Genomic DNA, 23,435 nt, shown 5'->3' with positions numbered 1-23,435 from the left:
TAGTCATTGCGTAGGGTTTGACGGATTTTTAATCTCCGAGTGGTTAACCTACAGTGGCTAGCAAAATCTTTCAAAAATCACACCATCAATGGAACCGAAGATCCCGCGTCATTTAAATTGGCTCTTAGAAATTACTGAGAAAAATTGTAAATTGAGAAGTTGAAACTATGCAATAATGCGCTTTACAGCGCAAGTCAATAAACACTATGAACAGAAATCATGAGTAATATTTTATCAAATTTGCTGCGAAAATTATTTAAATAGTTTAAGAAATCGGCAGACGCTGTCGAGCACTGAACTTCTGTATTTATTTAAGTACACAGGTCTCTATTCGGTATTTGATGCCCATTGCTCGATTTCCTTCTCCGATTTCTTAGAGAGAATTTTCATCACATCAGTGAGCTGTTTTTCCTTCACATCGTTCTCGTGGATGAACCAGCAGGCGTTGCCGTGCTTGCATTTGCCAGCTGCGAAGTGTTTGCACTTCTGAGTTTTGTACTTTTGGTGCACTTTGGGGGCTCGCAGGTCGCTCTCACCATGAGCAAACTGACACTGATCGGCAAACAAACAAGATCCGCGCAAGTAAGCTTTGCACATCTGTGTCTTGAATCGGTCTGGGTTGAGAAGAGCTCGACGCTTCACCTCTCCCGATTCCGTCTTAGTCTCGAGAACCAACGAAGTTTTGGCGTCTTCAGACTTCTTGATAGTGTATCCAGGATTTCGCTTAGACTGGACAAATCTGTCCAGAGCATTAAACGGAGGAGGAGAGTCATAAATAACTTCAAAGCTGGCTTGAAAATGGGCGGAAGTTTGGACAGATGTCTGGAAGACCTCGTCAGTATCACCCTCAAAGTTGTCCTCGCCTCCTGTGGTAGCTCTGTCGAGATCGTAGCTGTTTGAGTCATAGCCCGACTCGTCGTCCGAAATCACATTCGAAAGGGACCAGGCCAGAACGTCAGAACTGTAATCCGAGTCCTAAAATATAACAAAGGTGACAGGTCTTTAATTTTGAATTCAAAAAGGTCTGTAATTTTGAATTCAAGTTTTTTAATTCAAAAAGCGCATGCTAACTGGTACCAGTACTAGCCAACGCTATTTTTTTATTAACGGAAATAAAACGCAATTAAGCAAATGTAGCCGCTTCCCCCTCCTAAATTTTTATGATTCAATTTTTTTTTTACAGATGTATCTATATTTTCTAGATTAAACGAGTACTTTTATCATTACCAATTTCAAAATCTTTGTCGAATGGTAAAAAAATGAAACATACTGGAAATTGTTCTGAAAGTGCCATTGATGAAGTACTGCTGATTGATTGGAAACTGGACAAAATGACTCTTCGGAACATTTCAACTGAGTTTGATCTAGGTTATAAGTTATGAATACCAAAATAGGACGTTTCAAAATGGAGGTCAAATTAGACAATGTATCGGTATTTAAGGTGAACAATGAGAGTTTTCAGACTAGAATTAGAATTAATTTCAATCAGGTAATTGTTGATTACACCAAAAATTTTTGGTTGTTGATTGCGCGATCAAATTTGGAAAGTGATTTGTCGCCGATGATGAACAAGGCTGATGATATGTTTGTTGTTAAGAGTTTTCCACCTTCGTTATTCGTTAACAATTATTTTTAGCACCTTAGTAATACATACTTCATCAAAACAAAGTGCCACAATTTTTGCCGAATTCTTTTTAAGTATAGGTGCGAAAGAATTGACATATTCACAAGTTTCCTTGAAATCTGGCATATGTTTTAAATAGATACATTCGCTTTAACTGATTAAAGATTTTTTTCGCAACCGACCGAGCTTTTTAACTTTTGCACACCTATGAAATATTTTAGTTACAAAAAATCCTATGCATCAAAAAAGCGTCATGACTTGGCAATGAGTCAAAGTCATGACCTCCAAACCAAAAGTATTTCTCCAAATTTTGGAGTACATAAACTCTTCGAAATGAAAACAGGTTCACTTGGAAATTATTTTCGATGTTTGAGAACGACTAATTGCCACAATTTGAATAAACTTCTAATGCATTTTTCTCCTCTAAAAAATAATGACCGTAGCGGATTTATCGCCTTCTCAAGGATTTGACCCCCTAACCACCCAAAGGGCCCCCTTTTGGTACTATTTTCTGGCATCCATTTTTGTGGCATCAGGAAACCTCTTAACCTTAACTCCAATAAGCACTAATTTTAGTTGTTACCGCGCATCGAGAACTTACAATTAAAACGACTAATTCGGCAAAATAAGTCTTCTATAAAGTTTTTTTGGAGAGCTCTAGAAATTAATTTGGTCCACCTGAAAAAAACTCGATAAAAACATGGAAAAATTTTTCAAACACCCCACTCCGTTCTTGTAGCTTAATTTGAAATTATATATTCTCGAGAAAATTCTAGATCTGCGCCTGTTAAGGACAACTTTTAGTAGATAATGATTGTCAATGATGTGAGACTTGAAAAATTAGTTGCAATTGCAAAATCTTACTACTATATTATGTGCAATTATGAAATTTAGAGTTTCAGATTTTTTAATTTTATGTTAATAGAGCTTTGCTGATAGGGTTTGAAATTCAAGATAGCAATGTTTCAGAGCAAGTCAATTGGGACAGAAAATATACCATATTTCTAAGTCGCATTTAGCAAAATTAATTTCATTGCCCAGTTAGTCTCATCTACAAAAATGATGTGAACGAGGACAATAACTCTGCTGAGAGGAATTGAGAGCCCTCTTTCGCCAGCGTTAAATTGAAAACGAATTCGAAATCGCAAAAATTTTTGACTTGTTTTTTTTTGTCGGTACTAATATAAACTTGGAAAATAGTTTTCGGTATCGGATTAACAAATAAAATGGTTTTCCTACAAACTTTTTATGAGTTGAGGTGTCTTCGAAGCAAGAAAAAACAACCCTGATCATATTTTTTTCTACTTCAAGCCAATTGTTCTGGGAATATGCACTATAGGTTCAACTATGCACTTTGCCCTTTTTTCCATGCAGGGAAGTATGTACCTAATTTTTTCCTTGAACAAAGAAAAGGATAATATCTGAGCACTGAGACAGACGTCTAGTGCTGCTCCTTACTAAACTAAAAGTAGGACCAAATAAGACTCGTAATTTATTTTTCCCGTCGAGGAGGACAATACGGAAAACGGGCACAGATGATAGAACTGCCCTTATGAATTAACATGCTCGAAAAAAAATTCACTATTTTGTTCAAAACAGGCTAAAAAGACAACCATAAATAAAAATATAGTTTCGGAATTTTTTTAAAACTTTTTTGGTTTTTGTTTTCTCTACTTTAAGAGTGGACGCTTCTCTGGAAAAGAAAGATAAAAATTCTAATCGTATTTAACTAAAAATTTTAGGCCAAATTTCACACTTTGTTTCGCTCGTTCGCTTTATCGGCTTAAGAGACTGGTCTGCTCACAGGAGACGGTATCAATAATTCCTGCTCTATTCGACCAAAAGAAAGAAATTTTTACCTTCCATCAAAAATGGTTGAGCACAACGGGAATTCCATACCACCAATACATGTACCATATATGAGACTTACTTCACTAAATGTTTCAACGTTATTTTATGAATGCATTGCAAACCAAATGCATACAGTTGAATATATTTGCAAACAAGTATTTGCCGTGGTCGACGTGCCTTCTTGTTTTAGCACAAGCACACTATAAATTAAACACTGTCAAATGGTCACGCTGTAGCTTGTTCTGAAACATATGATACAGAACTTCAGTTATTTTATTCAGTTCAGACTTCATTGAGTCTTCATCGCTTTTAGTCCAGGTGAGATTTTCAGTATACTGATACAGGGTCTTAAAAATGACTGCAACCGAGAAAAATCAAGCATTAAAATGGGTCAACTATTAAAAAAATTTATATTAATCAATTATTGTTCTGACTTTCGAAGAAAACGGAACATTTATGCTCGGTGTGGTTTTTCTTATTCAGCCAATTTTCGCCGATCAAAAAAATAATTTTCATCAAAAGTTTTTTATACCCATTGAAGATATTGACCTTCTGAGTTCAAATTTGAAAAGATATTTTACCTTCAATCATTTTTTGTAAAAATCTGAGGGTCTGAAAATTGCCAAATCGGCCATGTTCTGGACTTAATTATGCTCGCTTTGAAGAATCTATTCATATTGCTGAGAGCGTAACGCGAATTATTTATGCGTGGCAAATCATCCCGCACAACAAAACCGTTCCAAATAGAATTGAGGCTAGCTAATCAGATTGCGCGTATTATTTTCGTACGACTCAAAATTTTACACTTTGATTTTCTCCAAAACTTATAGGTTTTCAATATTTTTCCCAAAAACTATTCGATATGAATTTAGGGACAGACGGAACATTTAGCGCTTTGCCCTGATATACGAGCAGTGTTGTTCGTATAATTATATGTGATAACTTTATTTGGTACTGATTTTTTCAATTTTCATTTCAAGTCGGTATAAAATTTTTGACTGATAATTAACTTTGACAAGACTGCTCGTATAACAGGGCAAAGCCCTGAATGTTCCGACTGTCCCCTTAATTCACATTGAATAGTTTTTGAGAAAAATAAATATTGAAAACCTGTAAAGTTTGGACAAATTAAAGGGTAGAATTTTGAGTCGTAAGATCAAAATTGTAAAATTTTGAGTCGGATTTATGCGTGCGGCACGCATAAATAATTCGCGTCACGCTCTCAAAAATATGAAAAAATTCTTCAAAGCGCGCATAATTTAGTCCAGAACATGACAAATTTGGTAATTTTCAAACCTCCAGAACTTTACGAAAAATAATCGGAGGTAAAAAATCTTTTTACATTTGAACTCTTAAAGTCAGTACCTCCAAATGGGTATAAAAATTTTTTGTCGAAAACTTTTTTTCGTAAAAAAAATCACAAAAGCATAACTATTCCGTTTTATCTAAAAGTCGGAACAATAAAACGCAACTGCTTTTTAGTTTTTTTAAGTATGATCATTTTTTTTTGGTACAAATTGGACTGATTTTTTATTTTGCTGCAACTGGAAATGATTTTTTGTTTTGGTGGAAATGCAAAAGACACGGTGGGTAACCAGAGGACCCAAGGACCAAGTTAACATCTTCTTCCTCCTCCCCCCTCCCCCAAAGCCGTTCAGGAGGAGGTTGTTAGTTTGGTTCTGACTGACTTCGAATTTTCAGCCAATCAGAATACAGCCTTTGGCATGCAGCGGTTAGCAAATTAGGTTAAACTGAACGCTGGGGTGGAGGATTGCACTTCGGGGTGGGGGGTGTTAACTTGATCCGGAACCAAAACGCAAAAACAGTTGCGTTTGTATCAGAAGAAAATAAATCCCAATTTTACCAAAATAACAAATCTGTCGCATTTGTACAAAAATTCAAAAACAATAGTAGCGTTTTCACAAATTGAATTCGTTTTTCCAAATATTGCAATCTTGATTAAAAAAATCACAATAAGCAGTCCCAATTAAAAATATCGCTTAGTTTAACAATTAGTTGATTCTATTTCAAATACTTTCAAACAAATCAGTCATTGTACATCGTTAGTTCTAGCTTCGCGGCTGCAAAGTGTCAACGACTTTTCAAAGGCGTGAACTCGTTCATTAAACATTCTCCATTCTTTGTTCTGTTTTAGAGATGATTTTCCCCATTCTTGTAAGCTCTAAGTGATTATCCACAAATTTTTGCTGTTGTTTTCAAAATCGAACAGTTAATCACAAAAATGTGGAATGAAGTCAAATTTTTCTGTTCCAAAATCCAAAACATGATTCACCCCTTTCAAAAATGGCTGTTCTCAGACGTGCTTTTTGCTCTTCTCTGAAATGATAACTTTCTTTCAAAGATTCTTTTTTCAGCTGATATATCTACGAGTTGATTAGAAAATATTCATCCGGTCGGATTCAAAAGACTAAAAAATTTGTTTCAACTTTATGTTGTGTTGTATGAAATTAGGTAAATGTTATTAATTGGGCTGAGCTGCTACGTAATTTCCCACCAATTTTATTCTTTTTCGTTGTTTTTTAATCATTTTATGTCATCCTACGTTTTTTTGTCGCTTGCTTTCTAAGGCATAGATTTCATTTTGACTTTTACATATGATACATTTACATTTTTTGCTATAACTGAAGATTCTATAGTTTGTTTAATCTCTAAATCTGCCTATGAATAACTTGAATCATTTTTTTTCAATTGGAGAATTCTTTTTTTGTTGTATCGCCTTAGTCTAATCATTTAGCGCAATTTTTAAGCAAATTTTTGTTATGCTTTGATTTGTTTCAGTATTGATAATTCGCAAAAACTTTTAAAATTTTCTAAGTCAATTTTTTTTACAACAATCGTTATCGGCCCAATATTTTTGCCTTAATTGCCGCACGGTAATCGACTTTTAATTTTTCTTTTGTTTTCGTTGTATCGCACATGTTCTTTTCTGTGTTTGTTGATTGATATCGATTTTTTTAAAAATGTAATGTAACCAAATAAGTAAATGTGGTTATTCAAGCATGTCTTTCCTTGTGTTAAAATAAAGGGGTTCAAGAAGATTATTTGCCTGACTCAATTGAATTGCATAGCAAAACATTGAAATGACAGACATTCAGCCCCTTAAATGAGGAACAAAAGTTTTTACATTTTCGATCCGGAATCTATCAGCAAATACATGGAACTATGAGTTCATTTTGAAATATCTCGGACCTTATTGTCTTGCGCGGCTTGAATTTTTTTCCTAAAATTTACAATAGAAACTTTTAGTAAAGTTTTGGCGAGCTTTTGGCAATTTTTCATTTATTGGTTTTTTGCAATTTTTGATGCAATTTTTGCGAATCTTGATCTTCGAGCAAAAACATTATCATCGTTACAATTTTGTTTGGTGTTTGTTCAGAACTTTTAAAATGTTTTTGTTTTTAATTTTTCTGGATGCGCAACATTTTTTTCCTGTAAAGTAAAATAATTGTTGGCAAATATATCGATTGTGAAAATGCGAATTAGATTCGAAATGTTTGAATAAATTCTTCTGGTGATGTTTCTAGCTTCGCAAAAATGTTTAGGTGATGCCTCCCAAACGAAAATTACCGGTCAAAAAAGCGGCTTCCAAGCCCGCCAAGTTAGCTAAAAAAGACAGCGTGAAAGCGGATATAAAAGCGGCTGCAAAAGCCCTCAGTAAGGGCTCGAGTAAGAGGAGTAACCGAAAAAGTGACAAGTATGTCACGGAACAGAACGTCCAAGTCTACGAGGACTATGACTGCATGTTGAATCAGACAAATATAGGCCACAACAACAACAAATTCTACGTGATCCAACTGCTTGAGAGAACTGTGGGTGCTAAAGAGTTCTTTGTGTTCAACAGGTATATTCTTAAACTCCTAAATTACTTCCTCTCATTTCAACGATGAAGCTACGATCTCTGACACTTTTAAAAATAGTTCAGTTTCTGCAATCTTCATAAATTTCCACTTTCGAACCTAAAACAATTACATGAAGATGTATAAAAAGTGCTTATATGAGTACAAACGAGTTGTTTTTTCTTACTTAATTGTTAACAAGGCTAGTTACTAGAAAAAAGGGTCCTCTAAGTTTGCTTAATTTTCAGATGGGGCCGAGTGGGGGAGCAAGGAATGAATTCGATGCAGGGTCCCTTCGGAGACGTGGACTCAGCGAAGAGCAACTTTGAGAAGAAGTTCCAGGACAAAACTAAGAACAAGTGGGCCAACAAGGACAACTTCCAGCCCCAGAGTGGCAAGTACACTCTGATTGAGATGGGCGACGAGGAAGAAGAGGACGAAGTCCAACAGACGGAGGTCGAAAATGAAGAAAAGCCGAAGGCGGGAAGCTCCAAACCAAAGGTAATCGTTTTGCCGTATCAATTGAGACGCTTAAGATTTTAAAAATTAAAAACGTATTTTGAACATTGTCCCTAACAGTGTGACAAATTTTTAGATTTTTTATTTTGATGATTCCCGAAATATTGAACTGCATTTTTGATCTTCAGAATTATTTCGTGATACTTTTTTTTGAAGTTTTTGGTTTAAGGACGCTCTGTTTCAGAGCTAACTAATCAATTGCATTTTAAAACCTCACAACATTGTGAACTTTCAAAAATTTAATGCGTGTTTAAATTGTATCTGGTTTTCGGGTTCAGCTGACGCGCCAGTGTTCGCTGGACAAACCACTTCAGAGCCTGGTGCAGATGATCTTCGACAATGACATGTTCAAACAGCAGATGACTAAACTGCAGCTGAATGTGAACCGTATGCCCCTTGGGAAACTCAGCAAACCCCAGATTGCCAAGGGATTCGCTGTGCTAGGTGAGCAGTTGCATAATAGATCAATGATCAATTGCATAACAAATAACTTTATTAACTTTATAGCATAGCAAAGCAATTGTACAACAGAACACTCCAATGGTTTTATCGTGTGACAGTAATTTTTTTTTTGGTAATAGGTAAAATAGCAGCTATTCAAAGTCTGCTAAAATCTGGAAATAAAATAAGAATTAAGCGAAGTAGTTTGAAAAAAGTTTTTTTTTGCTCGGAGTTCGATCAGTATGGGCGTTTTTTAAATCATAGCTTCCGGTTTCGGTGGCATTTCGTTTTCTGTTTGCTGTAATAATTTTCCATTTAGATTTTTGAGAATTTTTTTCGCCACTCACACCGTTACGACATTGAATAGCTACTGCACAGTAACTTTGAAAATTAATTTTGTTTTTAAAGAGGAGTTTTATCCTAATTTGCAGATGAGATCGACTTAGCATTGAAAGCGAACAAGCCCTCGACTACGTTGCAGGATTTGAGCAGTAAATTCTACACCGTTATCCCCCACTACTTCGGGAGGAATGTACCCCCGACAATCGGATCCAGAGACGCCCTTAGAGAAAAACTGGATATGCTTCTAGTCCTCGGTGAGTTATCAATTTTCTCTATCTGGTCGTTATAAATTAATAACTAATTCTGCCTTTTTGATGCTTCTGACCTGAAAATTGACAAGTGCATTTTTTACATTATAACAAAACCTCAACATAACCTAGTAATAATCACTACGGTACAGGATTTATCGGAAACTAGTTTATGGAGCAGATGTCTTTTATCGCCCGCTCTTTCTTATTGAAACAAGAAAAAAGGAGTTTTTGGCTTTTCACGGAATTTTATGTAAAACTACGAAAGTGCTCGCAGGCGGGATAGGAGTTACGGGGAGCCTAGTTTGACATATCCCTCTCTTTCTGACAAAAAATACCAAAAAGTTTTAAATTTTTTAAAATTTTTTTTAAACTGAAAAGCGAACGTGGCTGGAACATTCTGTGCAACTTGCATAGTAACCAGCTATTTTTGTTCTCATTTGTAGGTGACATTCAAGAAGCCCAAGAAATGAAAAAAGCCCAAGAACAGCAAGAAGTTAAGTCAGAACTGCACCCATTAGACATAAAATACGAGTCCCTCAAATGCAAGCTGAAGACGCTGAAACCAAGTGACGCCAACTACAAAATCATCGAGGAGTTCTTCCAAAATACGAAACCTTCCTTCACTAGCCCTAAGATCAAGAACATCTATGAGATGCATCGAGAGGGCGAGGACGAGCGATTCGACGCCCACAAAGATCTGAAGTATCGAAAGTTACTCTGGCACGGGACGTCGCCGGCAGTCGTCGCCGCAATTCTCAAGTCGGGTCTTCGGATCATGCCCCATTCGGGTGGTCGAGTGGGCCGCGGAATTTACTTTGCCTCCGAAAACGGCAAGTCCTATTTTTACACCGGGAGAACGAGTGACGGCACTGGAATCATGTTTCTGAGCGAAGTTGCGCTCGGAAAACCGAAAGAGATTTTTGAAAATAACGGTTCTTTGGTGGCGGCGCCAAATGGTTACGACAGTGTGTTAGCGAAAGGTCAATTTGAACCGGACGAGACTAAGGAAAAGAAGGTGAAGTTGGGAAAACACGAGGTAATAGTTCCTTGTGGTAAGCCGGTTCGGAGGCCGATAAGCAGCAGCTTCTCTCAGAGCGAGTACTTAGTGTACAAAGAGAGCCAAGTACGAATGAGATTCGTCATAGAGTTGCAGATGTAAATACTGAAAATTAAGTTTGCGAATGTAAATTTAAGGGGCTACTCTCATGTGCGAAGGACCAAATGCACAAAACTCTCAACCAATCAGCGCCATTTAAACTGTCCAAAATAGAATAAAATTATCGCTTTTTTCGAATTTTTGAAAACTCAGCTTTCGCTGGTTGAAAAAAGTTTCGCGCATTCGTTCTTCGCTCATGAGGGGTTACATCATAATTTTCCAGTGTAAATAAACAAGTCTTCTTTAAAGAAAACCGAAACTGAGCAGAGTATAAAAACCAGCCGGCACTTTGCAATTAGTGTTAAAATTTTACATCGCATGGGATTTCGATTTAATTCCCCATGTTGCAAATAGGGATTTTTCCTTACTAGTTGCACAGGGAAGAATAAGTTTAAAAGGTCCTGTAATTGCTAAATAATTGGAACACAATTATTTTATGAGACGCGGATCTAGGATTTTTTCGAAGTCTCCAAAATCACTTCAAAGATCTTAGTTTGACAAAATTGTCCGCGCAATTTTGGCGCCATTATATAAATTGACGTCCTTACAATAAGTGTAGGGCCAGTCAGCCAAATGGATGACGTAAAACAATTTCGAATAAGGGACCTTTCATTGGCAAGGGGGTCGAATACCTACAGGAGGCCGCCCTCCCCCCCCCCCCCCCTCCAAATCCCCTACTGTAATATATGAATGCACAGTGCGCTCGGCTGGTTTTCATTACAATACATTCCTACTTCGACCGTTTTATCTGCTACTGTTAACTTTGAATCAGTGTAAAAAATACGCTTTTGCTAAAAAAATAAATATAATCAATTATAAACTTCATTTCACCAATACGAGGTCAAAGTGTGTATTTTGTGAATTGTTAGCGAATTCCGCAACAAGGACGCTCTCTTTGTTTTTCTTTCTTTCTTTCGCTTTATTTTATTGTTCCGACAAAATTTTAGCATGTTTAAAGAGTATTCTACATTCCAGAGACCTACATACACTAAATTGTGTGCCTGCCTATCCAGTGCATAATTTGGCCTCGTAATGACTGGCGAGAATGCAGTGTACTTATTATCGGGAACCAGACTTGATAAACAACTTAGTTGTTTACAAATCTGTTAGAGATTAATCTTGCTTGATTATTGAACCTCAAGATCTTTCAGACTTTCTCAGGTGGTCTGGAGGCAGAATACGCACCTTTGGAAAAAAAATATTCTAAGGGGGTGCCAACCAGACCGTATTTTTTACTCGTGAAAATTGAATTTTTTAAAGGAATTATTTGATATATTGGATAAATTTTTATCAATTTGGAAGTTAAAGCATGGAATTTTTTAAAGGTAAAAGAGAACGAAATGATTTTCCTTTACACAACCCGGATTGACCTCCATACAAAAAAAAAATGCTTATCATACAATTCATACAAAAAAATGCGTATCATACAATTCCATGCATGGGTTCTATGGGAAAAATGCTTATCATATAATTTCCATTTACGAAAATTGTATAATAAGCTTTTTTTCATTGATTTTTTTTTCAGGAAAATTTTTTTTTGGTAAGTTTAAATGAGCTTGATTCGTTTTCTGATTAGGTTAGATCAAGTTGGCCCATTTTTAATTTTTTTTGACAAAAAATGCTTATCATACGATTTCTATTCTATGAAAAGGGTATGATAAGCATTTTTTCGATGAACAAATTTTTTGTTCAAACGCTTTTCAAAAAAGCATTTATACAAGTTCAAGAGAGCCGAAATTGGTTTTTTAATAATTGAAATCACTTTGATTATCAAATTTTTTAATTATTTTTTTTTTGGAAAAAAGTTGATTATCATACGATTTCCATTCTGTGAGAATTGCATGACTATCATTTTTTTTGAAAGAATCGAAATGTGACAATAAAGATTTCAAAAATTTTAAATCGTAAGTAGGTAAATCAACGCTTCAATGTTGAACTTGATGTAAATTGTTTGCAGTGATTCGCCTGTTTTGCAGTGACTCGTCTGCCTCATAGAACAATTCCCTGATCATTAATTATTTAATATATGAAAAAATAGCTCATTGAAAGTCTGAATTTTTTTTGAAAATTTTTTTCAAAATATTTTCCGACATTTCTTTTCTTTTTTTTCGTCTGTTTTTCATTTGTTCATTTCGTCAATTGCGATAAATAATTTTTTGTTTTATAGGACATTTGAAACTTGTTCTCGCTCAAGTTTGACATTTGCTTGGTTTGAATCATGATTTCTTTTAAAATTCCTTCCATTTTCTTTGTTGAAAGGAAAACAAACTCCGCTATTGAACAGCAAAAATATAAAAGTCACAAAAGGTGAATGCTTTCCATTTTCCAAAAATGGACTTTAGTCCGCTGAATTCTCAGCGGAATAAAATAACCTAGTAAAACAGTTATCTCTTACATGGATAAATTTATTAAAACAGGCCGGTCTTAAATGATTTTTCCAAATTTTGTGAGTTTTTGCAACTGGCCCTCAAAACATTTGTAGTTTTATTATAATTTTGCTATAAATGATATTCGTTCTCAATTTTACAAGTTCGCCAACTCTGACACTGCTTAATTATTTTTTCTACTTGTTTTGTTTTCAAGTAAATCAGCCCGGTCCGATATATGATGTATCAACTAATTTACCTCATTTAGTGTGTTGATAGCACGCAAATTCAGGCACTTATCATCCGATTGGGTCGAGTGATACATCCAGTCGTGATTCGAGTTTTTTCCAGACGTGTCGAGAAAAGCCGATTCGAAATTTTTGATTTTTCGTCTCAATTTGAGCGGAAAACGCCAGGGAGCCGGCTTGTAATAGGCTTATAATAGTTTGTTTCAAATTCTCAAACTAATTTTATTCAGGTAAAATTAAGTGAAATTAGTTACCGAGAATTTTTTAGTTTCATCTTTGGAATAAAAAATAGGAATGAAGAAAAAAATCTGCAGCAAAATAGAAAAAAAAATCAAAAATTTCTTGAAAATTTTTGGATGTTTTAAAATTTTGTATCTGTTTTATGTAAGAAACTGTTGCTAAATATCCCAAACTTCTCTACTATCATTTTTTCAAGATTTAGTTTAGATTTTTTTAATCGAAACAAAAGACGACACAATTTTAGTTTTTTGTTTTTAGACACAATTTTAGTTTTTAGTCTGAACATTCGGTGCTAATTGCACCGCAAACGGCTATCCTTTCTTCGAGTTTGCTTCAATTTTTTCAGTTTCTTTCCGAAATTACATCCACAAATAATCAGCAAACTATTTTGATAATATTGTCATATTTAGTCTCTCGTGGTGAGATATAGGAGGCATGAGATATCTTGATTAGCTTACCCGCATTTAAGAAAAGTGAAAAAAAATAGATTATAATGGATTTTCGTGGTCTGAAAAGATGCTAATATAATCTATTCCCATTTTACGCTCAGACAACAAAATTGGACTATAAACTGATTTAAATCCATTTTTTCCGCAAAAAATTAATGCATTATAATTCTTTTAAAATCCATCATAATGGATTATATAACAAGTGGAAAAATACATTAAAAAGGATTTTTTCACTTTCCTTTGTTTCGCTTCGTTTTAAAATGCATTATAATTAATTTGAAATCCATTATAAAGGATTATATAATAAGTAAAAAATCACATTAAAAAGGATTCTTTGTCACTTTTCTTGTTTCGCTCCCTTTTTGAAAAAGCAATAGACAACACGAATTAATAACAAAACTCGTTCTAAAAACACAAATGATATTTCAGAAAACATATCAGTTTATATTCAAAATAAGTTTAGTTTTATTTCGAAAAAGATCGGAATGGCGCATCGGAGGGGGATCGTGCTCCCCCTACACTGAACTGCACATTATCTGTTTCGTCGTTTTTACGAGACACTCCTCTAGGATGTCCCCCCACTAAAGCACTGGATGGACGGCCAGACTGTCTGATGGTGTTGTTTCGGCTGCCTCCTACAATAGGCGAGTTTAGGTGACAGTATCGCAGAGATCTCTGCCGTATTTGGTGCGAGAGAGGACTCGGTCTCTCTGAGGGAAGCGGACGGTGGTCGGTGCGGGCGAAAGAGAACTCAGGGGGTCTATAGTCCCACTCTTTTACTCTCCCACTACTGGGGATCTCTTTGGATCCACTGCACCTGAAACAGAAACAATGCATATGGAAATTTTATCGTATACCCCCATGGTATATCTCGGCGTGCGGCCGTGAAGCATTCCATTCACCGCGAAGTGTTACGTTTTCTTCAGATGTTCTGAACGCTTATGACACTGATTGATTTTTTTTGAATTTTTTTTTATCAGACCAGGGTGTAACGCATTTTCGGTGCTTCGAATTTCCAAAAAAATACTATAGAAAGCTGCAAATACTGGAAATACGATCTGCCTTTGAGTGTACTCTGACACCAGCTGATTACAGGTTTGGTTATTTCAAATTTTGTAAAATGTTTTTTATTCGAGCTTTTTTTAAATTTTGAAAATCATAAAGTTTTTAAATCTTAGTTTTTTAAAAACATTTCAAAATGACATGAAAAAACGTCACGTCTCGGAAACGTAAAACAATTGAGCAATCGCATTTAGACGCAAGATTTGCAACTTCTGGAGTTTTCTAAAATTTTTTGAAAAACCATAAGACCGTCAAATCTTAAACACAACAAAGATTTGAGCTGTCAAACTCGGAGGCAAGATTCGCAATCCCTGAAAGTACTATGCTTGCGCCCAACTACAGGGTTGGGAATTTCAAACTTTGAAGACAAAAAACATAAATTTAGGTTTACTGAAATTTTTTTTGAAAAATCACAAAAATCTTCACACCTAGAAAAAAACGATGATTTGAGAATTCCTATATGGAGGCAAGATTTGCAACCCCTGAGAGTACTCTGATAGCTCACAACTACAGGGTTGGTAATTTCAAATTTTGAATGAGGTTCAAATCACGAATAATAAGATTTTAATATGATATATCACTTCACCCATTTGGATGATATTTTGCGGTACCTGTTTTTGCGTCAAACAAAAACGAATTAAATTAAGTTAAAACACACCTGAATATAAAGTTCGTCCGCATATTTGATATGGTCGAACAAAGTTAAACGTGAAAACTATGAACTATAAAATTTTATGAATAGAAAAAAAATCAAACAAAACAATCGGCAAAAATTAAACTGACAAATTTTTCAAGTAGCCAAAAAATCTAGCCAATTTGTTGACCTTTTTGGAATAGCTTTTGACATCCAATGTTTATCATTCAGGATCTTATTTTTGTAAGATCTTGCAAGATACGTCTTGTTTTTCCGACCGCTGAAAAGTTCTTCTTTTTTCTCTGCAACTTGGTCTCCAGACAATTTTATCGAAATGAGCTGAGTGGTGCATCATGTCAAAGGCCTTTTTTGTGCTTTTTATCAAAAAGTTGAAAATTTCTTTCTGCTGAAAAATAACGGTTTCAGTTTTTTGATTTTTAGACTCCTTCCAGGCAAGAGAAGCGAGCGAACAAGCGTATACCATGAGATAAGTTTTGAATGAGATGTGAAAAACTAACTTTATTCCTGTAAAAGTAGTTTTCGACCTTTTGTTAGCGCCTTCTTGAAAATTTCAATTGTTTTCAAAATTTCATTAAAAAATCTACAAAAAATTTGAACTGTCTTAGAATTATTTTTCTATTTTGTTTAGATAAAACTGCTGTCTAGTATGCCGAATTTACTTCAACTACCGAAGAGGCCGAAGTGTTATGACATGCACCATAGACAAAAATTGACATAATTTTAAAGGAAGGCAAACCTGTTTTTTTTTGTATTTTCCATTGTAGTCAGATCCTACTGTACTTCTTGTTGAAGATTTTTGTTATTTAAAACAAAAACAAACATATTTTTTGCATGTACGCTTTCAGATCAAAAAAATTGTTTGCTAAATAGCTCAATGCTTTATTACCAAAACTATTGATGAAGTACAATCAATTAATTAAAATTTCTGTAATGATTTTCATTTCGATATAAAGTGATAGGGTACGTATCCGCAAAAACTTTAGTTTTTATGATTTCCGCTAATTTCTTTTTGGATATAAGTGGTTTTATTTTTCTAATGGTATCAAATGAATTGTCTATTTCTTGGTTTGAAATTAAATGGTTGACTTGGTAATTTTCTTGTTCTATTTTTTTTTACTTTAGCGTCATTTCAACATTTGTACACGTGTATTTCATTGATTGAACAAATGCCCGATTTGAGGCGCAACGCAGTTTACAAAAAAATTGTACCTGGAGATTTTTAAGAGCAATTTTATACGTTATACATAAGAAACCATATCAACACATGCATAATATATTCATATACTGGTTGTTAAAGCTGCATCTAAATTCGAATGAGAAATGATGAGTTGATAAAATGATGATTGCATTTTATTCTTATTGTTTCAATTCATAATGATTGTTGAAATTGAGATTTTGATCCATAAGTAACCCTAGATATTTCAGTACACTTTTAAGGTCTATTGTGGTTTGTTCCAGGAAAAATTATCAATTATGATTAAGTATTATGATTTTTGTTTTTCCCTTGTTTGTTGTGATTTTTTCATTTTCCATCCATACTCATATTAATTCCAGGTCTTTTTAAGTTCTGTAAGTACTTTAAGTGTTCCTGATTTTACTAATATTTAGTTATGAGAGTTAGATTCTATATGTCTAAAACCCACTGAAATCGTGTTTTGATAACATAGATTTGATAAATATTAAGGGATATTCAAGAGCTAGAATTAAATTTTTTGACTCTTATCTACAGATACTTTTATTTAGCACACACACATTTCTTCTTTTTTCGAGGAGGCTCCAAGTTTATTATGGAGCGTTTATGGCTAGATATTCTTGATTCCGTTATTAATATATCCGCCACTCCTTCGAAGAGCTCCGAGACGTTTTTGCCAGTTTGAGCGGATGTCTGGAACCAGGAATAGTAGCCATTTTGATCCGCCATATTGCGAATGTCCCGTTCATCCATGCGTCTCTTGTCGCACTTGTTGGCAACTAGAATGAAAGGAACGTCCGGGTGGACTACCTCAAGGGCCTTCTTTTTCCAAATATCCAGAACACTCATCGTCATCTCGTCATCAACTGCGAACACTAAAAAGGCAAGAAATACAGTTTCTGTAAAAAATTGAATGTCTCGAGTACGCGTTAATCTGACGAAATATATCGCGCGTTAATGGTCCCAAATTGGCCTAATTGGCAATTTTTTACCCCCCAAAAAATCACAGTTGAAAGTTTTTTTTGAAATTGCGGTCAAAACAGCAATACTTTGCAGATGATACTAAACAGTTCCGTCAAAAATGGCTAGTTAAAAAGTGATAGCACTCTATGGGTTATTACATACCACAGATTATAGCATCTGAGCCTCTGAAGTTGATCGGCGGCACCGACGAGGGATACTTGCATGCCTGGCCACTGAGGGTCCATATATGCAGGTCATAACGCTTTCCTCCTCTCTGTATGGGTTGAGTGATGAAGTCAAAAGCCTGTGTCGCCACATATCGATCGTCAAACTCATCTAATCAATACACAATAATCCTAAAACGGCGGATATTCAACAAACCACCCTATCTACAAACCGCTAGATCTTGAAGCCGAAATTACATCAGAGTTACGTAAATTACATAAGAGTTACATAATAATTGCATAGCAACAATGGCAATCTGTTATTATGTTGCATAATAAAATCAGTTTTCGGCTTGATGGAATAGTAATCGTATTTTCGGTTTGTTGGCCCTTCGGCTTGTTGTCCTACCACCTCCTAAAACTTACCCATTTAACACCCCCTGTATCGGAACATAAACACCCATGATTTGTTAATTTGTTATTTGTTGTTCTTTATTTGTTTGGGTTGGAGATAAATTCACTAGTTGATCGGGGCGGTTTCACATGGACAAATGCCCCTGCATAAATTGATTTTCTGCGACCGAAATTTCATACTCCAGCAAAAGGCTTGATTCTCACAAAGTCGCAACATAGCTAAAACTGCAATATATTTTTTTGGTTGCGCAAAATCTCCCAAATTTTCTTCCGTCGCGCAAAGTCACATTATCACATTACACCCATTTTGAGTCAATATGGTTGCAACAAACGTTTTTTGGGCAGCTCAAAGTCGCTCAAAAACCCTTCGGTCGCAACAAGTCGCAACATTCCCATTTTGAGTCACATTGGTTGCATCACACCTAATTTGGGTAGCCATGGTTGCATTATAAGTAACCGACTTTGGCACTTTTGGCGGTGCGTTTCAAGAAAAGATTTTAGCGGCTCGACTTGAGAAGACACTCAGCACGACTTAACAAAATACTTTCGCGGAACGACTAAGAAAACGATCGGCAGCGCGAATTAAGAAGTCACAGCCAGCGAGATTTAGAAAAAAAAGACTCTGAACCATTAAAATAATCATCGATCCTGCTTCGTAATTTATGTTTTTCGAAAATCTATCATATAAAATATAACTTGTTATTGAGAAAAAGAGAAAAAGGATCTACTTAACAATCCCCCCTTTCTTGAAAGGCGGGGGGGGGGGGGGGTGGAGATTGTTAAGTAAATTACTTGCAGCGAATTTTCGACCAATCAGAATGCAGCAAAATTCTAATTTACATACAACGCTCCAGTGCGAATTTACAATTTTATTTACAGGGGTGGAGATTCTTTAGTAGATACAATAGGGGGGGATTGTTAAGTAGATCCAAAAGATCTAAGCGGCGCAATTCGAAACCATAATGGCCGCGCGGCTTAGAAAAAAGACTCCTAGCCACCAAGACTGCTCGTATCAGGGCGAAACCCTGAAGGTTCCGACTGCCTTTTAAGGTTTATGGAGCAGTAATAACACAAAAAAATTAAATGAAATAAAACAAAATGAAATTTTTTTGTTCTAAAATATGAAATTTTTTAAATAAAATCATCCCCCATACGCCATATAAAGTACAAAAGGATAGCTTTCGTTCCTTGTAACTAATCAATTATGGCAAATAAGCTTCGTTCAACCAATTTGGAACAATCTTAAGACGGATTAAATCTCCGCTTACGCGTTAATAGCGCGAAATATATCGCGCGTTAATTGTCCCAAATTGGTCAAAATGGCCAAAACGGCAATCTTTAAACCACCATAATTTTACGAAAAATAATTACAGGTGAAATATCTTTTCAAATTTAAGCTTTAAGCTCAGAACAAGAATGGCTTTTGAATGATTTTAAAAAATTCCGTCAAAAATGGCTAGTTAAAAAGTCGAAATTTGTCTGAAGAAAAAAAAACCCACCGAGCACAAATATTTCGTTACTTTCGTATCGAAAGTGGGAACAAAAATTGTATTTTGCGAATAAGAGAAACACATGCTTGATTATCACTAATTCTTACGTTGAAACAGTAAATATCTGTAAGTATAGTTTTGTTCCGACTTTCTCGGGGTGGGTTTTTTTTTCAGACAAATTTCTACTGTTTAACTAGCCATTTTTGACGGAATTTTTTATATCCTTCAAAAGGTATTGTTGTCCTGAGCTTAAATTTGAAAAGATATTTTACCTGTGATCATTTTTCATAAAGTTACGGCGGTTTAAAGATTGCCATTTTGGCCAATTTGGGACAATTAACTCGCGATATATTTCGCGCTATTAGCGCGTAAGCCGAGAGTTAATCCGTCTTAAAATTTTTCCAAACTGGTTGAAAGAAGCTTATTTGCCATAAGTGATTTGTTACAAGGAGCGAAACCTATCCTTTTGTACTTTATATGGCGTGTGGGGGATGATTTTATTTTAAAAATTTCATATTTTAGAAAAAAATTTATTTTCATTTTGTTTCATTTCATTTAATTTTTTAATGCTATACTGCTCCATAAACCTCGAAAGGCAGTCGGAACATTCAGGGCTTCGCCCTGATACGAGCAGTTTTGTCATGGTTTGTGTATGTTTTTTTTTGTTTCAGCTAAATTTTAGAAAATCTCTTCTGTGGATATAGATTGCGTCTCCATAATATGAATATGAGACTTAGTTATTTCAGTGCCCTTGGCACTCTTATATTCCGCAGAAGCAGCATATACTTTTTTCTCAGCGTCATTGATAACCAGACAATCTAAAATTATAAGACGAGCGTGTTGCAAGGCTAGTTGTTCCGACTTTTGAAGAAAGTGAGAGAATCACTGAGCACGCAGTGCTTTTTTCTCTAGAAAATTTTTGCTTTTGTAACAAGTTGTTTTGGATAGAATTTTCATGTCACCTGAGACTTTTTTTGACTTTTTAACTTAAAATACTATTGATGTACTTTCTGAATTTATTGTACAGTGCAAAGCAGTATTGAATAAACAAGACTGCTCGTAATCAGGGCAAAGCCCTGAATGTTTCGACTATTCCTTAGCTCATATCGAATATTTTTTGCAAAAAAAAATATTGAAAACCTGTAAATTTTGGACAAAATCGAAGTGTAAAATTTGGAGTCGCACAAAAACAATACGACCAATAAACTAGCCTCAATTCAATTTGGAACGATTTTGTTGTGCGGAATAATTCGCCACGCATAAATAGTTCGCGTTAGGTTCTCAGCATTATGAATAAACACTTCAAAGCGCCCATAATTTAGCCCAGAACATGGCAAATTTAGCAATTTTCAAACCCATAGAGCCTTACAAAAAATAAGCTTGAAATATCTTTTTATATTTGAACTCAGGGAGTCAATATCTTCAATGGGGTATAAAAAATTTCTGTTGAAAATTATTTATTCGCTCGATGAAAATTGACTGAATAAAAAAACCACACCGAGCATAAATTTTCCGTTTTCTTCGAAAGTCGGAACAATAATCATTCAGTTAATGTCAAACATTAATCTGTCAAACTCAGAAGAGTGCCTTTCTGACTTTAATTAGAGATAAGGACATCCGAGATGAAAGTCGCAATTCTTAAACGTTACTAATTCAGTACTGCTCGGAACTGTTCTCAGTCTTTTTCGTTCTGATCAAAGAAAACCCTGTGAAAATACAATTTTTGTTTATTCCGACTTTCCAAGAAAGTGCGGAACTTTTATGCTTGTGGTGGATTATTTTATTTTTTATTCAGTTATTTTTTTGAATTTTTAATTTAACATTTCTGATGGAACTTTTTTATTCTAACTAGAAGATATTGTTTTTCTGAGTTCAAAAAACAGAGTTTGACAAATTTAAAACGATAATTACCAGTGATTGTTTTTCCTAAAATTGTAAAGTTTTGAAAATTACCAGTTCGTTCAGTTTGGTTTAACTGACGTGCGATATACTTGGTGCTGTTAACGATATGGTGCCTATTTAATCCGGCTTAGAAATTGTTGCTAGTCGAATACAGAACTAGTTGATCAAAATATTACGTTACTGTATGCTTAATATAGCAATTTTGTTTTTGTACAACGGGGTTTGGATGATTATTTTCAAAAAAAATTTTTTAAAAATTTTGCGATGCATGATTCGAGCGAGTCACCAGAAAGTTTTTATGATTTTTATGGAAAACTTTTCACGGATTGTAAGCTGTATGACTGGTTTTCGATTCGAACGAAATTGTTCGACTAAATTTCGACTGAAAAATGTTCGACCATTGGTCGTCTGAAAAAAATCAAGACCCAGATTCGATAACTATTCGACTGAAAAATGCTTGTTCGTCCGATCATATTTCCGACCACTTTGGCCCGATAGGTATCGAATGCCTGTCAACAATCATTGGTTGACTTATTTTTCAAGCTAACCCTGCTGTGATGAGAAGTTGCTTAACTGGACAGCGTTCTGTCATGTTTATAAGAATCAACTACTATGTTTTCAAGATGTCTTTAAAGTACCTTCTGTGTATCGCCGAAGGAGACTTGTTTTCCCCGTGTATCCATGGCCAATAAGGGTGATTTTGAAATAGTTACGCGACTGATCCATAATAGCTTTCTAGAACAATCGTCTGGTTAAACGTCAAGTTCAATGGACATTCCTCCTTATTTGGAGCATCCGTAAGCAGACCTTATATAAACTTTTATGATTGGTGGAGGCCTGAAAACCGAATAGAAGTGTAGAATGGCGATCGACTGAACTGATTCTTCGAAAAAGTTTATTGAAGTTATATTATGATTATTGGGCTTGGGAGTAGTTTATAAACTGATTGGTTTCGAATTTATTGCAACAGCAAGCCTCACGGTAAATACCGTTGAATTACTTAAGCTATTCGAGAAATTCTCAATTTCCATGTTTGTCATTTATTTCAACCATTAAACTATTAATAACATTCTAACCGAATAGCACATCAATTTGTAAATGACCTTCAACTAATGAGGAAAAACAAAAACTCGCAGTTAAATTTGGTTTTGACAAATTTTGCCTCTCGCGCGCTTCACCTTTTGAAAAATTATTAATACGCCTCGCCCCTCCAATATTTTGCCTCACGAAATAAATGCAAAAGCGCTGATTGCTTGTCGACAATTTGTGCCAAAAAATGGATTGGACTCAATTTTATTCAGATAATATAGCAAAGACCTGAAAAAATAGATATGCATCAATTTAAAATAGATTTAGTTTAATACAAAAATGTAGTTTAAAAAACAATTTCAAACCAATTCTTAATGGATTTAAATCCATTTTTGTCAGCTTCTTTTTGTTTAATTTTGATACGTATTTATTATACTTATTCTATACAGATTATATTCAAATTTTATCGGTTATCAAAGAATAAAGATAATTGGAAATAAAAATATAAACTATGTTTTTACTTTGACTTTTGTGTTGCTGTTTGACCTAAGAATTAACTCTGCATAACTAATCTGTTAACTTTCTGCACCAAAAAAAAGTTTATCTAAATTGAGTGTTTGAATTATATGTCGTTTGTCTATCATAATTGCACTAAGAACGTTGATAAAGAAAATGAAGTTTGGAGAAATTTTGGATAATATATTTACCTTTCTTACCGTGGAAGGCCTTAGATTTGCAAAACTCAGAAGAGACTTCCCTTGTCACAATAGTTTCCGGTAACAAAACTCTCCCCGAGTGACTTTTGCTCTCTGTAGCTCCGATAAAGATTTTTATTTTGTAAAAAACACTGACTCAAGTCTCGAAACAAAAAGTTAAATTAAACTAAGTTTGTTGAGATTTTGATGGATCTCACTGCTTACAAAAATCTATGTAAATCATTTTTTAGGCAATAAAATCGTTTTTTTTTTCTACCATTAAAATCCCTCTAGCCCATACTAAATCAATTTTTGGTCTAAGTTGATAATTTATCTAAATGTCTCCATCCTAAATCGAATTTCACACAGTATTTAATCTGTAAAAAAATGATTTAAATTGATTTCAATCTCAAATTTGTCAAGACGGGGAGAAAAACAAACAGCTTATGGCAGCATCTGGTGCCAAAGTTGTAAACAGCAAACCATCAATAAGAATTATCAAAGTTATCATTCAACTATCAAAAA

At 34.8% G+C, this 23,435-nt stretch overlaps 3 protein-coding genes across 4 annotated transcripts in view; 1 reads left to right on the top strand and 2 right to left on the bottom strand.

The window, feature by feature from the left end:
- Nucleotides 1–325: 325 nt before the first annotated feature.
- Nucleotides 326–1,308, bottom strand: LOC134857233 (uncharacterized). The gene is made up of 2 exons (XM_063873606.1): nucleotides 1,271–1,308; nucleotides 326–975 (listed from the first exon to the last, which is right to left on the bottom strand). Exons 1-2 carry the CDS (start codon nucleotides 1,292–1,294, stop codon nucleotides 328–330), a joined length of 672 nt encoding a protein of 223 aa, XP_063729676.1. The 5' UTR covers nucleotides 1,295–1,308; the 3' UTR covers nucleotides 326–327.
- A 2,255-nt stretch (nucleotides 1,309–3,563) lies between these two features.
- Nucleotides 3,564–10,625, top strand: LOC134857232 (protein mono-ADP-ribosyltransferase PARP3-like). The gene is made up of 6 exons (XM_063873605.1): nucleotides 3,564–3,793; nucleotides 7,039–7,337; nucleotides 7,581–7,833; nucleotides 8,130–8,295; nucleotides 8,724–8,888; nucleotides 9,329–10,625. Exons 2-6 carry the CDS (start codon nucleotides 7,042–7,044, stop codon nucleotides 10,042–10,044), a joined length of 1,596 nt encoding a protein of 531 aa, XP_063729675.1. The 5' UTR covers nucleotides 3,564–3,793; nucleotides 7,039–7,041; the 3' UTR covers nucleotides 10,045–10,625.
- A 5,963-nt stretch (nucleotides 10,626–16,588) lies between these two features.
- Nucleotides 16,589–23,435, bottom strand: part of LOC134857230 (ras-related protein Rab-9A-like) — a 9,891-nt gene continuing 3,044 nt past the window's right edge. Inside the window, exons 1-3 of one of the 2 annotated variants that reach the window (XM_063873604.1) lie at nucleotides 21,825–22,162; nucleotides 17,379–17,552; nucleotides 16,589–17,128 (exon numbers count right to left, since the gene is read on the bottom strand). In XM_063873604.1, the coding sequence (XP_063729674.1) occupies nucleotides 16,797–17,128; nucleotides 17,379–17,552; nucleotides 21,825–21,912 (594 nt within the window). In that variant the 5' untranslated portion in view covers nucleotides 21,913–22,162 and the 3' untranslated portion in view covers nucleotides 16,589–16,796. Of the gene's footprint in view, nucleotides 17,129–17,378; nucleotides 17,553–21,824; nucleotides 22,163–23,435 lie in introns of those variants that run through there. The other variant, XM_063873603.1, reaches the window with a different exon arrangement.

Source organism: Symsagittifera roscoffensis, chromosome 1 (genome assembly GCF_963678635.1).
Source record: "Symsagittifera roscoffensis chromosome 1, txSymRosc1.1, whole genome shotgun sequence".
Classification (NCBI taxonomy): Eukaryota; Metazoa; Xenacoelomorpha; order Acoela; family Convolutidae; genus Symsagittifera; species Symsagittifera roscoffensis.
Note: the sequence above shows the minus strand (reverse complement) of the source record. Positions and strands in the feature narration are given on the sequence as shown.

Coding starts and splice junctions, on each gene's coding strand:
- LOC134857233 (XM_063873606.1), bottom strand. CDS start 1,294: ATGGCACTTTCAGAACAATTTCCA. Junction 976..1,270: donor CACTTTCAGAACAATTTCCA/GTATGTTTCATT, acceptor GTTATATTTTAG/GACTCGGATTACAGTTCTGA.
- LOC134857232 (XM_063873605.1), top strand. CDS start 7,042: ATGCCTCCCAAACGAAAATTACCGGTCAAAAAAGCGGCTTCCAAGCCC. Junction 8,296..8,723: donor CAAGGGATTCGCTGTGCTAG/GTGAGCAGTTGC, acceptor CCTAATTTGCAG/ATGAGATCGACTTAGCATTG. Junction 8,889..9,328: donor GGATATGCTTCTAGTCCTCG/GTGAGTTATCAA, acceptor TCTCATTTGTAG/GTGACATTCAAGAAGCCCAA.